The sequence below is a fragment of the Podarcis tiliguerta genome (assembly GCF_965153285.1).
Source record: "Podarcis tiliguerta genome assembly, chromosome: 17".
Lineage (NCBI taxonomy): Eukaryota > Metazoa > Chordata > Lepidosauria > Squamata > Lacertidae > Podarcis > Podarcis tiliguerta.
Genome location: NC_139550.1, coordinates 24,952,721 through 24,968,822, shown reverse-complemented (window position 1 = coordinate 24,968,822; position 16,102 = coordinate 24,952,721). Strand labels below are relative to the sequence as shown.

Here is a 16,102-nt window from a genome sequence, read left to right as displayed (position 1 = left end):
TGAATGAAGGTCAAACCCTATTATGATCAGGGACCATAATTACTTAGCCCCCTGCACAACTTTCCTACTCACTATGGAAAGATCCACTGCTCACTGGGATCCACCCACCCCATTTCAAGGAATTTTGCGAGGACTGGACTGAAAGGAGATGGAAGTGTCTCTTATCTAATAATAATTGTTCACATCCAATCATATTTTATGATATTGCCGAGGGCAAGCTAAGCCAATACAGAGTAAACACAGTTCTCTGAGTTGGCCTCAGTGTTGTTGTCATGTAGGCAAGTCTGATTGGCTGCATAAAATCATGGCATCATGTCTGTGAAGAGCCACAGATGTAAACAAAAATCCCCCCCCCGAAACATTTTGGCCTTCCCACAATATTAAGTGTGCAGCCATGCAGCAAACCTCACTACAGCTGTCTTAATTTAAATTTCTTGGCCCTCTTCCTCTCCCCTACTTATATTTTCTTCTTCTGCCTGTCTTTATTCATCCTCATTCCCTTTGTTCTTCTTGCTGACACCATCTTCTTTCTTCTTCCCTCCCGTTTCGCATATTTTACTTTAGGATTTCTCTTTTCTACCTATCCTCAATAGGTAAAAAATAATTAAAAGAGAAGAGAAACCATCAGACTGAACTCCACCCCCCACTCTGACCTGCTTTCCCCCTAACTGAACAGTTTCACCTTCCTTCTATCATCTCTCTTCTCATTGGTTTTAACCCCTTATGTTCAAGTTCCTTTCACCCTCTCTTAGATTCTTCCTGTGCTATGTCTGCATGTCTACTTTAGAGTACACCTGAAGGCAGAGGCTATAGGTGTTTGATAAATAATACTTTATTTTTACAAGACAGCAGTCCTAGGTCCGATGGGACTCAGCCCATAGAAGTGGCCTGGTAAACTACCATATTGGCCTGAATATAAGCCTCACTTTTTTCTCCAAATTCTGACCATGAAAAGTTAATGTGAGGCTTAAATTCGCGACCTTACAAAAACTGGCTTTTACGATATTGCTGCTGAAACAGACGTGGTAAAACGGAACGGGTGTGAGTGCCTGTGGAATTTTAAGGGAGCAGCTTATATTTGGGTAGTGTCTTTCTCTCCTCCCCCCTCCCCAATGAATTCTAAAGGTATGGCTTATATTCGGGTGTAGCTTATATTTGTGCCAATATGCTATGTGTGTACAGGAGCAACAGCAACAAAGTGACATCAGTAGCAGGAATGCTTCCTGCAGAATCAAATTTTCCCTTTCTAACCAAGCAAGAAGGCTTGTTGGCTTTCGTCAACCAAGTTGGGTGCTTTTTGACCCAACATAGAAGTCATTGTTATAAATTGTGGAAGAGCTCAGAGTTTTGTTGGTGTTTCTGTCTGTCTCTGTGTGTAAATCATCTAGAGTCACAAGTAAAAGATTGAGCAGTTCTTGATATTCTCTGCTCCATTTGCTGCTGCCAAGAGGTTAGGATGACAATAATGTGGAAGAAGGCTGGCTGCTTTCCACCACAAACATATAAACAAGCAACTGTTTGTAACGAAGCTTGGTTGTTGGAGCTAAATGAATAATTGTGTGCATTTATTTGTATTAATCTCAGCAGAATGCCCTTCACCTTTACACTTCATAAATATAGAAGGGGGTGCTGCTGTTGCTGCCGTACACAACTGGTTTCTTGGTGCATCAGGGCCAGGTTTTCCCATAATCGATTGGCCTGCTTTTTCTTGTGCAAATGCTTTTCCTTCTTCCAAAATGACAGGGTTTTTTCGCCCTCAATGAATCCTAATGCTGTAAAGCTGTACCCTTGCCCCCCCCCACTAATTAGTGACCACACACAAATGGCGTTAGAGCCTTGATTCAAAACACTAACGCAATAAAACTGATCTGAGTTTCAGGGAGCAAGGGTTCTTCATGAAAGAAACGTTTTAGTGTATTCTCTCAAGGAGGGCCTAGTTTACTTATCTCACCACTGCATACCAAGTGATGGATGGCCCAACTTCTGGGCGACCACAATGTGTGACCTCTCACTGCTGGACCTCCCGAGTTGTCCTTTTAGTTTTCAATTATTTATCTAGATTGGGTTAGTGAGTCTGGCTGTTAAGCAGAAAGTTGGTGGTTCAAGCCCACCCAGGGGACTGCTGTGGGCAAGATTCATGCATGGCAGGGGGTTGGACTAGATGTCGCTTGTGGCCCCAACTCTATGATGCTATCATCACAGAATTATAGAGTTGGAAGGGACCACCAGGATTATCTGGTACAACCGGATCTGCAATGCAAGATCCCACCTTTATATTACCAAATACCAGATCCCTGCTACATACACCGCAGATTAAAAGTACCCTTTTTATATGCCTGATGTCACCATTTGGTTTCAAATAAACACTGCCCTTTTTCACATTTTATCATGTACAGTAGCTGTGCATCATAGGCAGGGGATGAACGGACTGTGATTGGGACCTTGTTGCTCTCTAGATGACATTTGGCCTCAACCCTTATCATCCCTGATTGTTGGACATGCTGGATGGTACTCAAGGAATTTGGAGACCAACAATATATTTAGCACTGCAGCTTCCCAATCCCTGCTTTATAACATATGTAAACAGAGTTATGTATGGATGCAGACGTCTTGCAGATGGGTTGGAACAAAGTTGCCCTTGGGAAATATAGCAAGCTTCTTTGTTGTTGTTGCCCGTTAATGAATTATTCCCTCTGTTTGTCTCTTCTTCTTCTTCTTCTTCTTCTTCTTCTTCTTCTTCTTCTTCTTCTTCGACCTAGTAGTTGCTTTCACCATATAAAGCTTAAGAAAATTTCATGCCATTCGTTGTTCTGTGGAACTCCCACATTTTTTTTTAGTAAAAATGCTTACTGTTTTGAGGCATCCTCACAGCCCCCTTTCACCTATTCTCAGACAGAAAGGGCATTGGAGTCCGTCTCCCCCATCACATTCACATTATTTAACCTTGCAGCGATTTATTGCATATTTGCAGGATTGGATAGTACACAAAGATGTTTGTGTGCAAGAATGTGATAGCTATGAGATTCGCGTTTGCCCAATTTATCTTTCTGTCTTACAGTTTGGATGATGGAAAAATTAAAGGAACAATGTCAACATCCTTTTAACAGGGAACTGAGACCTGTGGGTATAGGGTGGTATATTATTATTATTATTATTATTAGTAGTAGTAGTATTAATCTTACATCTCCTTGGAGGCAGTTTAACAGGGTAAAGAGACTCCAATGAGAAAGACATACAGGCTTCTCTGCTCATGTGAAGTTTGCCGGATTTCATCCTAGCTGACTCAAACTTTACTAGATGGCTATATTTCTGAAAGCTCCTTGCAGTGACCTTTATCTTCTTGCAATGGGTGATAGATAGTTGGATGGATAATGATAGATAAATACAGTGGGACCTCGGGATGCCAACGGGTTCCGTTCCAGAGCCCCGTTCGCATCCCGAATGGAACGCAAGATGCGACGGCGCGTCTGAGCGTGCGCGGGTTGCGTTTCGCCGCTACCGCGCATGCGCGTGGCATCATTTTGAGTGTCTGTGCATGCGCGAGCGGCGAAACCCGGAAGTAACGCTTTCCATTACTTCCAGGTTGCCATGGAGCGCAACTCGAACGCACTCAACCCAAAGCACATTCAACTCGAGGTATGACTGTACTGATGTTAGATCGGAAGGAAGAGAACGTTCCAACGAAGGAAGAATTGATAACAAAGATGATAGACTATGCTGACATGGCAAAGATGACTGGGCAGATCAGTGACCAAGATGAAGAAAAGTTTGTACAAGACTGGAAAAAAATTATAGAATACCTTAAATTTAATTGTAAAGAATTAAAAACATTAGCAGGATTGATATAGCATCTATGAAGTACCATGTATTAAGGTTATTAAATGGACTTGAGATTGAATGGGAAAGATAAGATGCGTAATGAAACAAAAGGGAGAAGTGGAAACCAGGGGTGGGGTGGGGGAAAGCCCAGAAGGGACAAATAATTAATTAGTTTTAGTTTGTGTTATGTTGGAAATTTCGAATATTCCCCCCCCCCAAAAAAAAGATAAATACTGTAGATAGATAGAGTGGAAATAATACAACACGAGACACACATCTGTATGTAAAAATCCCAGCCCAAAAGAATACAAGAGGAGACAAAATATTTGCATATTTATAGCAATACAGCTTCATATCTTTGGACTGGAAGCACTCATTCTGAACCAGTGGAAAATGTATTTAGAATGCTGCTCTATTTTTTTTGCACATAAGAACAGTTAAAGGATACGTTCCCCAAAAATAATGTATTCCTTTAGAATTGTTGTAGATTTTCATAATATTTCCTCCCACAAATATTTATATTGTAACTTACATCAAAAGGGCAGCTGTGGTTCTTGACTGAGTGTACCTATGCACCATATATATTTATTTAAGAAGTGAGTCTACTGTAATTACCAGTTTGCAGAACGAATTCCTGCAGGGTTTGTACTCTCCCCATTAGTAAAAGAGATAAGTTGAAATGTATTAAAATTTCACTGTACAACTGGGAGTTTTTGTTCACAGTAAATGTGTTAATGTTTCTTCATTGCTTGACTGTTTGTGTTTAAATTTAGGCAGCATGCCCAACAGGGACAAAATTATAGGATAAAACTATGTATAAAAGAAAATCCTTTAGAGAGAACCAATAAGGGTTATTTTTAATAAGCAGTTACACATAATAACATTCTGCTCTGACCATGGAGTAAAGTTTTAACTGTCTCTTTCGCAATTACTGGAATCGCGTTCTCTTTCATGTCAAAGTTTGGAAGACAGGAACAATGTCAATTTCTAATGTACCTCGTTAGCAAAAATGTTATTGCTTGGCTTTTCCACAGTCTGCCAAATTAATAAGGAAGCACTTAACAATAATACTAATAAGACAATAAGGGAGCGCTTAAAATGGTATATTAATTATCAAAATTTAGTGATCAAAAAGTCCGGTTTTTGGAGGGGGGTCAGAAATAAGAGAGATCCATTAATCTCGATACAGTGTAATTTATAGATTTAAGGCACTTTGCAGAATCTTTCAACTTTAATCTTTCTAAAGTGTTGGGAAATGTTTGGGGTGTTAGGGGTTAATGTTTACGGCACTAGGCTGTCCAGCCCATCTTCCCAAGACAATTTTTGTTATCCATACATTTATACCATATTGCATTTGTGGCAGTGAAGCTTCTGACATTTTTTGAGCCAGAGTGAGTCAAGGAATTGACATTTTGATGGCGAAAAGAGAGAGAAAATTCAGCACAAGGATTGTCCTAGTCCAGTTTAATTATTTGCGTTACTAGTATTCAGTTAAAAAACCAACCAAAAAGTGATATTGAGAAACATCTTCGGAAAAGTGCATTTGGAGAAAAAATACATTTAGAAATGCTTATTTTGTTGGAGGAGGTATTGAATAATATATGTCTAAACACAAAGTTATGAATATGAAATGATGTAGAGCAGAAATAGACTGAATCACCCATCCCTCCTCATTTAAACCCAGGTCTTCCAGGTCAAAGCCCCATTTGACCACACCGGCTAATTGCTGCTCCATCTTTTATGCAGTAATCATGTTTGGCAATGTACAGTATGGTTACCTAATGTTTTTTGCTGTAAAACATGCATAGTGTGGAGTGCAAATGGGCAGCCCAAACATGCAGTGCACATAGGAAAAGGAGGCTCATCTTATTGTGCCACACAATAGCGTCTTCCATTGTATTTTGCTTCCTGTGTGTAGCCTATTATTTCAGCAGAGCAAGCGGTCTTTTTTGTGTGTGCGCGCGCAATAAGGAAATCTTCAATAAATTTATATGAATAGAGAACTCCAGATTAGGTTTTTGTCGTGTTTGTGCAACAAATAGAAAGAGCAACTGTTATATTTTAATGTAGGTTTGCTGAATCAGTGCACATTACATAAGAAGAATACTCCTGGATCGGACTAAAGGCCCATTTATTTCAGCATCCTGTTCTCACAGGGAAAGTAGTTCATTGTCGTCATGACCAGAAGCAGGGCTCCCCCCCCCCACCAGCCGTTATTCTCCAGCCTCCACCTCTCAGGTGGGCGCTATTTCCATCATAAGACAGGGGCCTTTTTTTCTAGAAAAACAGCACTGGCTAGAAGTCATTGAAAGCCATCCAAATTGATGAAAATCACTACCTGTTGTGGAAACAGGTGCCATAGTGTAACTGTGTGAAGTAGTATCTCCTTTTATTGGTCCTGAATATTCTAGCAATCGGTTTACTTGGATGGGACCCCTGACCATTAGGTCCAGTCGTGACCGACTCTGGGGTTGCGGCGCTCTTCTCACTCTATAGGCCGAGGGAGCCGGCGTTTGTCCGCAGACAGCTTCCGGGTCATCTGGCCAGCATGACTAAACTGCTTCTGGCGAACCAGAGCAGCACACGGAAACGCCGTTTACCTTCCCGCTGGAGTGGTACCTATTAATCTACTTGCACTTTGACGTGCTTTCGAACTGCTAGGTTGGCAGGAGCAGGGATTGAGCAATGGGAGCTCACCCCGTTGCGGGGATTCGAACCGCCGACCTTCTGATCGGCAAGTCATAGGCTCTGTGGTTTAACCCACAGTGCCACCCGCGTCCCTGCACCATACATATTTTTACATGCCTATATCATGTTCCCTGACCTGCCTTTCTGCCCCCTAAAACTCCAAGTATTGTAAGCTTTCCTCGCAAGATAATTGCTTGAGCCCCTTCATCATTTTGGTTGCTCCTCTCTGACCTTTTCCACCTCTACAAGTTGAAGTCAACAGAACTGTGCAGAAGTATTCCAAGTGCAGTCTCACTATAGTTTTGTATAACAGTCCGTTTTACTTTCAGTCGACTTCCTAATAATTCCTAAAATTTCACCATTTTCCCTACTGCTGCGCACTTGATTCTCTCTTAGAACATTTCCCAGAAATAACTGCATGGGGTGTTTTTGTTTTTTTCCCTGAGTCTGACTGCAGGGCTTCTTAGTACTGATAGAGGATTTCAAATGGCATTTTATCTTTCCCTTTCTTCTACTCCCCAGTGTCATTTTCATTTCCCTGCTTCTCCCCGAAGAACAGTTGTGCATGGTTTTGTAAAACATTTCTCTGCTACATGTTTTCCCACACTGAAAGTACCTTTGTTATCTCATCAGCCGTCTTACGTGTTGTTAGTATTCTTGCCATCATATCATATTAGTATTGTTTTCATGAATGCCACAGAGAAATATAATGATATTAGCACCTTTCAAATTGTATTAGTGAAAATAAATACAAGTCAGAAACAATACTAATATAATATGATGTAAAACTACTGATATAGCACTAAGATGCACTGAACCTCTCACAAGGTATATCTGACTGATCCTGGGAAACAAGGGATGTAGCAAGGCTCCGGAGTATTTAGCAGTGCTGAAATGCAGGGTAAATAATTATATTGTTCTACTTAAGGAGCCTCTGAAATCAGGACAGCACTTCCTTGCGTTGCTTCCAAGCCTGATGAGGAACATTTGAGGGAGCTGGGTATGTTTAGCTTGGAAAGGAGGAGACTCAGATATGATTGTCATCTTCAAATATCTTTAAAGGGCTGTCACACGAAGGTTGGAACAAGCTTGTTTTCTCCTGCTCCAGAACGGTAGGACCTGAACCAATGGATTCAAGTTACAAGAAGGGAGATTCTGAATAAACATCAGGAAGAACTTTCTGAGAGTAAGAGCAGTTAGACAGCAGAATGGTCTCCCTCGGAAGGTGGTGGAATCTCCTTCACTGGAAGTTTTAAAGCAGAGGTTGGGTGGCCATCTGTCATGGATGCTTTAGCTGAAATTCCTGCATTGCCTTAGGGTCCCTTCCAGCTCTACAGTTCTATGATTCTATGAAATGTGTGCCTTCAAAGTATGGTTTAAAAACTTGCCAAGTTAACTTGCTCGTATTCCAGAATTACCGTATTTTTTGCTCTATAAGACTCATTCCCCCCCCTCCTAAAAAGTAAGGGGAAATGTGCGTGCGTCTTATGGAGCGAATGTAGGCTGCGCAGCTATCCCAGAAGCCAGAACAGCAAGAGGGATTGCTGCTTTCACTACGTAGCAATCCCTCTTGCTGTTCTGGTTTCTGAGATTCAGAATATTTTTTTCTTGTTTACCTCCTCCAAAAACTAGGTGCGTCTTGTGGTCTGGTGCGTCTTATAGAGCGAAAAATACGGCAAGTTGTATGGAGCTGTGTAAAATCTTAACACTCTGAATGTCCGTGAACCATAATTCCATCCCAGGCACAGAGATAGTGTGTAGTTCAGGACCTTCACATTTCCAAGGTCAAGGATTGTGTTTCAAGAGTTTACACACTATACCTGCCTACTCGGTCAGTCGCTGAATTTAAAAGGTGTTTGCCTGGTGTGCAAACATAGTCGTTTTTATATCAGATTAATAACAGGGTAACTATAGCCCAACCAAAGGGAATGGCTCTACCTTCCTCCCACAGACTTTCCTCACTTGCCTTTCCGAATTCCCTCTCTCCAGGCTTCTGTGGCTAACCTCCTCCCCACTTCCACTAGGATTATGCAATGAAATCCCACTTGGATTAAACAAAATACTGTCTCCCAAATCAAAATCTATCTATGGGAGTTTCCTTGTTTTGTATTTTGTATCAGAAGTTGGAATAAATGACCTTCGTGTGACCTCCAGTTATAGGACTCTTATTATTATCTATTGCTTTTCAAACAATTGATATCAGGCTCATTTTATCAATTCTTCCTTTCCTCCCATACTACAGCACAAACTAGAGTAATTTCATCAACAGCCGTATCAGTACATCAATTCTTCTCCCTGCCACCACCAGCATTTCAATCAATTAATACTGGATTGATTTGTTCATTCTCAGGCCACCAGGCCTCCCCTCCCCGCTGCCCCCGTTATTGAAAAGCTACCATTACCACTAATGCTAACATATTGTAATATGATATCGAACAGCATTTCTAAACCCTTGAGTTAGACCCAAAGATAGGAAGCACTGCTAAAAAACCTTGGTGCTTAATGAAATCACAGGGCTTATTTTAGATTGTCTTCTTGTCTTTAAACATGGTTTTGGTGGAAATAGGGTTTTTAAAGGGAAAATGGATCTGCCATATAACTAGCATAGGGATGGATTTAGATGGAATTATGACTTTTCCATTGATATTATAAGGGTTCCTTGGAGACATTTATAATCTTACTGGAAATGCAAGAAACACTGTGTCAGGTCTATGTCTAGAAAACTTATTTGATGTTCTAACTACTTGTGGATTATTTACATGGCAGAACATAATGCTTCTTGGGAGCCCTGGCTTATTGCACCCTGAATCTGCCTTCACATTCTGCTTGTAGTACATCTATACATTTCCTCCGTAATATCTCCTTGGGTGGTGGTAGTGTTTAGTTTCTCTCTTCCAGTCTGAGTCAGCAAAAAAAGATCTTGTGTTTTACTCTTAAGTGAATGCAGGCCAGTTATGCAGGTGGGATTTATTTATATTGGTAGTAAATCTCATTACAATGCTCCTTGGCAATCATAGCTAATCTTTTTAAATTTGTTTGACAGTTCTCTTTTAATATCCTCCATAATGGCGACTTAAAACGCTTCTACGCTTGAGTCCCACATCTAATCACCTGGACTGTGATCCAGTTTTCGAACCTCTCCATGGTGATTCTGCTCACAGCCCTTGGTTTGTTCCCTAGCTAAGACCAGAGATGAGATAGAGACCATTTTCTCAAATCTGCATCTAGTGGGCTATACCCTTTTATTTGTGTGTGAAGTAATGTAATTTAGGCTGCACCTATACAGCAGTTCCCTGCGCTGCTCTGGTTCGCCAGAAACGGCTTAGTCATGCTGGCCACATGACCCGGAAGCTGTACGCCGGCTCCCTCGGCCAATAAAGCGAGATGAGCACCACAACCCCAGAGTCAGCCACGACTGGACCTAATGGTCAGGGGTCCCTTTACCTTTATCCTTTGGGGGCCCAAAGGTTTTCCCATCATCTACCAAAGCTATATACAGTGAGTGCTTTATTTTTAAAAAAATAATTCTTTCTTGGAAGCCCATCTTGAAATTGTGTGTGTGTGTGTGTGTGTGTGTGTGTGTGTGTAACAACCTCTCAGTGCTCCCCCCTTTTTTTACAGCTTTTGAAAACCAATTCAATAAATAAAATAAAATACTGCATCATGTTACAAAAGGTCATTTGAGATTTTCATTTTCGACTCAGTTCAGTTTTGCCAGGCTACTGCTTGTTGGAAATCTGTAGCCTGTCCTCAACCCAATTTCTTATGGATGGCAAGGAGGAGGGGTTAGGAATTGGCGCAAAAGACAGGAAAAGTGGTGGCAGGACAGAGAGGAAAAACCAGGGGCCTCCAGCCTACTTTGGGGTCAAGGCCTGAGCATTTGGGCTATGACCATAGCTGCCAACCTTCCCCCTTTTTTAAGGGAAATTCCTTTATTCCGAATAGGATTCCTTGCAAGAAAAGGGGAAAGCTGACAGCTATGGCTATGACTCCACACACAACTAGCCTAGGACTCACCCACTGTTGACATGTGGACTTTGACAAGAAAAAGTTATCTTATCCCCACTGCCACAGCAATATACAATTTTAAAATTGTTACTTATATTTTACAGGTGATACAGAGCATGCTGGGAATTGCCATTCTCCCAGCCCCCTCTCCCTCTGATGCCAATTTTTATCAACAAGTTTCTGTTTACCAAATAATAGCTCTCTAGTTTTCATAATTGTTTCTGTTCATTCGGAACACTTTCTTATTTGGGTAAACACAGGGACCCGATATAATTGTTCCCCTGGATAATGTTAATTAAAGATGGTGCATCTCGTTGGTGATTGGATGGTCCGTAGCAAAAATTATGCATCTTAAAGTTTGGGGGAGGGGCAAATTTACCCTGTCATTACTGTCATTTGGGTAGCGAGGGTTCAAATACACTTGACATTTAATTGACTGGTTTTTGGCCGTGTTAAAGAATGGTGATGCTAAGGTTATGTTAGCATTGGACTGTTTGTTTTAGAATTATTGTTACATTTCACCATGAAGAGCTATGTCAATGTTTACATAAGAAAAGTGGTTCTTAGTCACCATACTTATTTGGAAATAGATGATAAAAAAAAATCAATGAAGCAGATGCTCAAGTAAATGTATTTAGGATCAGGATGCAAGTGATTACAGTAATTTCCTGTCATTCACCTTGCAACCTTATAGCATTTTCAGATGTTATATAATTTATTGTTGAAACCTGATATAAGGTGATTGAGATGTCTTAAATGTTGACCTGAAATCTCCTTGAATGTTTGTTCTTGTGAACAATGCGAATGGAACACAAATGAAGGAGGAAGCCCCCCTTTAATAATTTTAAACATAGCTAAATGAGTCATTTGGAATTCAGACAATAAACTGTAATATTGAAAAAAACAAACTGCATTTCAGCCTGAATCTAATTTTAATAACCAACCGAATGATCTTTTCGAAAACAAAAGATGAAAGAAAGAGGGGAGAGGTGGAGTATGTTGAAAATTATTCTGAACTTTCAATATAGAGATTATTTAGCAAGGCTCACAGTTGTAACGGAGTGATATTGCTGCACCCACTTGTAAGATAAACATCAGGAAACTGTGAAATATATGCTAAAAACTGAATTTGAAATAAAGCATTTGTTAGTAGAAGGAGCTGCACTCCGTAATGCTTTCTGCCCTTTTGCAGTTGCAATTAATTACTGAGTTCATTAATTAATGAACATATTAGAGAAAGACACCATTACTGACTAGGGGAGATCTGATATATTACTGAGTCAATAAAGTATTGAACACAGAGAGACCTTTCGGTAGAACCCTCCCTGCTTCGTCTGGTCACTCGCAATCACATATATTATTCTTGCCTACTCAGCAATTTCGTGGGTGCCCTTATATTTCATATTTCTAATTCCTTTAATTACCGTTAGGTACAATGATGTTTTACAACCTTGCTAATGAACAGTTGGTCGGTTGACGTTGGTTGATAAACTCTTAACTGTCAGGTGCAATACAAGAAACTCACCTCGCCACCCCCCCCCCCCGCTTGCACTTGCATCCAGCAATACTTTTTAGAGTCTGATATGAAACAGCAGTTGAAGAGAGAAAAGCAAAAGGAATATAGAAAATATACCTTGGTCGGAAATCATGTAGGGAAAAGCAGTCAGATTTTAATCAGACAACAAATGAAAAAATTAATCAAACATGATCTATGCATTTGCAAATAACCCCTGTTTTGAGCTTATTTGCTTACAGGGGTGCCACATTTATTTGAATGGGGCTGGTAATATCATGCAAGGACATGAGCTGTGAGATATGTGGGGCACTATGCATGTGCAAGAGTGATTTACTTACTGCCTGTCCCCACTGCCTGCCTCTGCTACCCAAATGCTCCTCTTGAACTCCTGTGGACTAAACGGAGTGGGCTTAGCTGTGTCAGAGGGTTGCAGTTTTGCAAAGCCAACATTATGCAGCAGGCCAGCAAAATTTCTCCTGGCCTATAACTTTAATTAATAAACTGTGTGATGCAAACTATCTATACTTGGAGGTAGATCTCTCCCAAGTGCAGTGGGATGCCTGAGTGAGTAGGTGTATATATAAAAGATTGCAGCTAAAACCACTGTTTCAAGACAATGGTGGTTATTTCCTATAATGTGGCGATTTGCATTTCCATAAATCAGTTGCTGCTGCATTCGGGGAATTCTGATGTTCTTGCAAGTGCAGGTACCAAACCTCCTTCCTCTGACCCTAAAGTAATCACTGGTTGCATCTAAATTGGTAGAGTGATCATTTCCTGGCATTTCCAGTAGTTACAGTACATTGTTAATGTGTGAATGATGAATATAATACCCTCCATTTCAAAAATATGTGTGCAAATTAAGCTTAAATGCATGCCATAAATTTACCACTAGTAGTTTAGGGAGCACAGGTCATCTATAGAACTATTAAAAAACTGAGGTCTTGGCCTAAAAAGAGAGCGCCTTGGTCATTATTTATGTATTTGCTTTATAGTTTAAAGAAATTATCCATCTTTCCCTTCCAAAGTAATATTTCTTTTCATACCGTATGTGTTTCAATCTTACCCACTTATATTTAATTTTCAGATGGTGGGGGACATGTTTCTAAAGGGCACATCAAATTGTCAAAAGTTGAACAGCTGTGCCTTGTACAAGTGATGCAGCAAATGAAATTTGCTGTATGGTTCTTGAATCAATTCTCTTCTCTATCTCCATCATTGTATTGCTGCTTAGGGAACACTTGGAGCCAGTGGCCATTCTGATGCTTAACTGAATTAAATATTTCACAAGTTTCCAAAAAAGAAACTTGAGAACTTTTTTCTTCTTCAATGGAGTGGAGAGACCTTTGCTCCGTATTTATGTATATTTCAGTATGTACTTCATTCTTACTTAAAACAAAAATGACATGTTACAGTGTTAAGAGATAACTAGCTTTAAAAAAAGCAACCATCCTTCGGGCATTTGGAAAGCTGAAATTTGTACAACATACACATTGTCTTCTACACTTATAAACCAAATGGGGACTTCGGTCTACATTATTTAAGTGTGTTTATTCATTTTCACGATGGTGATCATAGAATCATAGAATCATAGAATCATAGAGTTGGAAGAGACCACAAGGGTCATCGAGTCCAACCCCCTGCCAAGCAGGAAACACCATCAGAGCACTCCTGACATATGGTTGTCAAGCCTCTGCTTAAAGACCTCCAAAGAAGGAGACTCCACCACACTCCTTGGCAGCAAATTCCACTGTCGAACAGCTCTTACTGTCAGGAAGTTCTTCCTAATGTTTAGGTGGAATCTTCTTTCTTGTAGTTTGTATCCATTGCTCCGTGTCCGCTTCTCTGGAGCAGCAGAAAACAACCTTTCTCCCTCCTCTATGTGACATCCTTTTATATATTTGAACATGGCTATCATATCACCCCTTAACCTCCTCTTCTCCAGGCTAAACATGCCCAGCTCCCTTAGCCGATCCTCATAAGGCATTGTTTCCAGGCCTTTGACCATTTTGGTTGCCCTCCTCTGTACACGTTCTAGTTTGTCAGTGTCCTTCTTGAACTGTGGTGCCCAGAACTGGACACAGTACTCCAGGTGAGGTCTGACCAGAGCAGAATACAGGGGCACTATAACTTCCCTTGATCTAGATGCTATACTCCTATTGATGCAGCCCAGAATTGCATTGGCTTTTTTAGCTGCCGCGTCACACTGTTGGCTCATGTTAAGTTTGTGGTCAACCAAGACTCCTAGATCCTTTTCACATGTACTGCTCTCAAGCCAGGTGTCACCCATCTTGTATTTGTGCCTCTCATTTTTTTTGCCCAAGTGCAATACTTTACATTTCTCCCTGTTAAAATTCATCTTGTTTGTTTTGGCCCAGTTCTCTAATCTGTCAAGGTCATTTTGAAGTGTGATCCTGTCCTCTGGGGTGTTAGCCACCCCTCCCAGTTTGGTGTCATCTGCAAATTTGATCAGGATGCCCTTGAGTCCATCCTCCAAGTCGTTGATAAAGATGTTGAATAAGACCGGGCCCAAGACAGAACCCTGTGGCACCCCACTAGTCACTCTTCTCCAGGATGAAGAGGAACCATTGATGAGCACCCTTTGGGTCCGGTCAGTCAGCCAGTTACAAATCCACTGAGTGGTAGCATAGTCAAGACCGCATTTTACCAGCTTCTTTACAAGAATATCATGGGGCACCTTGTCAAATGCCTTGCTGAAATCAAGGTAGACTACATCCACTGCGTTCCCTTCATCTACCAGGCTTGTAATTCTGTCAAAAAATGAGATCAGGTTAGTCTGACATGACTTATTTTTCAGAAATCCATGCTGACTATTGGTGATCACAGCATTTCTTTCTAGGTGCTCACAGATTGTTTGCTTAATGATCTGCTCCAGAATTTTCCCTGGTATTGATGTTAGACTGACTGGGCGGTAATTATTTGGGTCCTCTCTTTTCCCCTTTTTGAAAATAGGGACAACATTTGCCCTCCTCCAGTCTGCCGGGACTTCGCCTGTTCTCCAGGAATTCTCAAAGATGACTGCCAGTGGTTCTGAGATCACATCTGCCAGTTCTTTTAATACTCTTGGATGCAGTTCATCTGGCCCTGGAGACTTGAATACATCTAAACTAGCCAAGTATTCTTGTACTATCTCCTTAGTTATTCTGGGCTGTGTTTCCTCTGCTGAATCATTTCCTCCAAATTCTTCAGGTCGGGCATTGTTTTCTTTATCGGAGAAGACTGAGGCAAAGAAGGCATTGAGGAGTTCAGCCCTTTCTGTGTCCCCTGTTTGCATTTCACCATCTTCTCCTCTGAGTGACCCCACTGTTTCTTTGTTCTTCCTTTTGCTACGAACATACCCATAGAAGCCTTTTTTGTTGCTTTTAACCTCTCTAGCAAGCCTGAGTTCATTCTGTGCTTTAGCTTTTCTGACTTTGTGTCTACACGTGCTGGCTATTTGTTTGAATTCCTCTTTGGTGGTTTCCCCCCTTTTCCATTTTTTGTACACATCCTTTTTTAATCTTAACTCAGTTAAAAGTTCTTTAGATAGCCACCCTGGCTTCTTTAGGCACCTTCCATGTTTCCGTCTCATTGGTATTGCCTGAAGTTGTGCTTTTACTATCTCCCTCTTAACAAACTCCCAGCCATCATGAACTCCCTTTCCTTTTAGTATTACTGTCCATGGGATCTCACCCAGCACTTCCCTAAGTTTTATGAAGTCGGCTTTCTTAAAGTCAAGAAATTGAGTCCTAGTATGCTTGGCTGCTCCTTTCCGTTGTATAGTAAACTTCAGAAGAGCATGATCACTTGCGCCTAATGATCCTTCCACTTCTACCCCATTAACCAGGTCATCGACATTGGTTAGGACCAGATCTAAAATGGCTGTTCCTCTTGTTGCTTCTCCCACTTTCTGGACAATGAAGTTGTCTGCAAGGCCAGTGAGGCCAGTGGCTTAATGCATCCTATAATTGGAATTGTTCTGCGACAACAAAAAAGTTATTGTTTATGACAGCCCCCTTCCCCTGAGATGAAAATAGAGCACGCCATTTCATGTCAATTTTTGTTTTACAT

The 16,102-nt window shown here is 41.0% G+C and overlaps 1 protein-coding gene across 10 annotated transcripts in view; it reads left to right on the top strand.

The window, feature by feature from the left end:
* BNC2 (basonuclin zinc finger protein 2) overlaps positions 1 to 16,102 on the top strand; it is a 410,695-nt gene that overhangs the window by 244,298 nt on the left and 150,295 nt on the right. Inside the window, exon 1 of one of the 10 annotated variants that reach the window (XM_083419587.1) lies at positions 9,431 to 9,467. The exons of the other annotated variants lie outside the window; for them this stretch is intronic. Within the exon in view, the coding sequence (XP_083275713.1) occupies positions 9,462 to 9,467 (6 nt within the window). The 5' untranslated portion in view covers positions 9,431 to 9,461. Of the gene's footprint in view, positions 1 to 9,430; positions 9,468 to 16,102 lie in introns of those variants that run through there. 10 annotated transcript variants of the gene reach the window in all.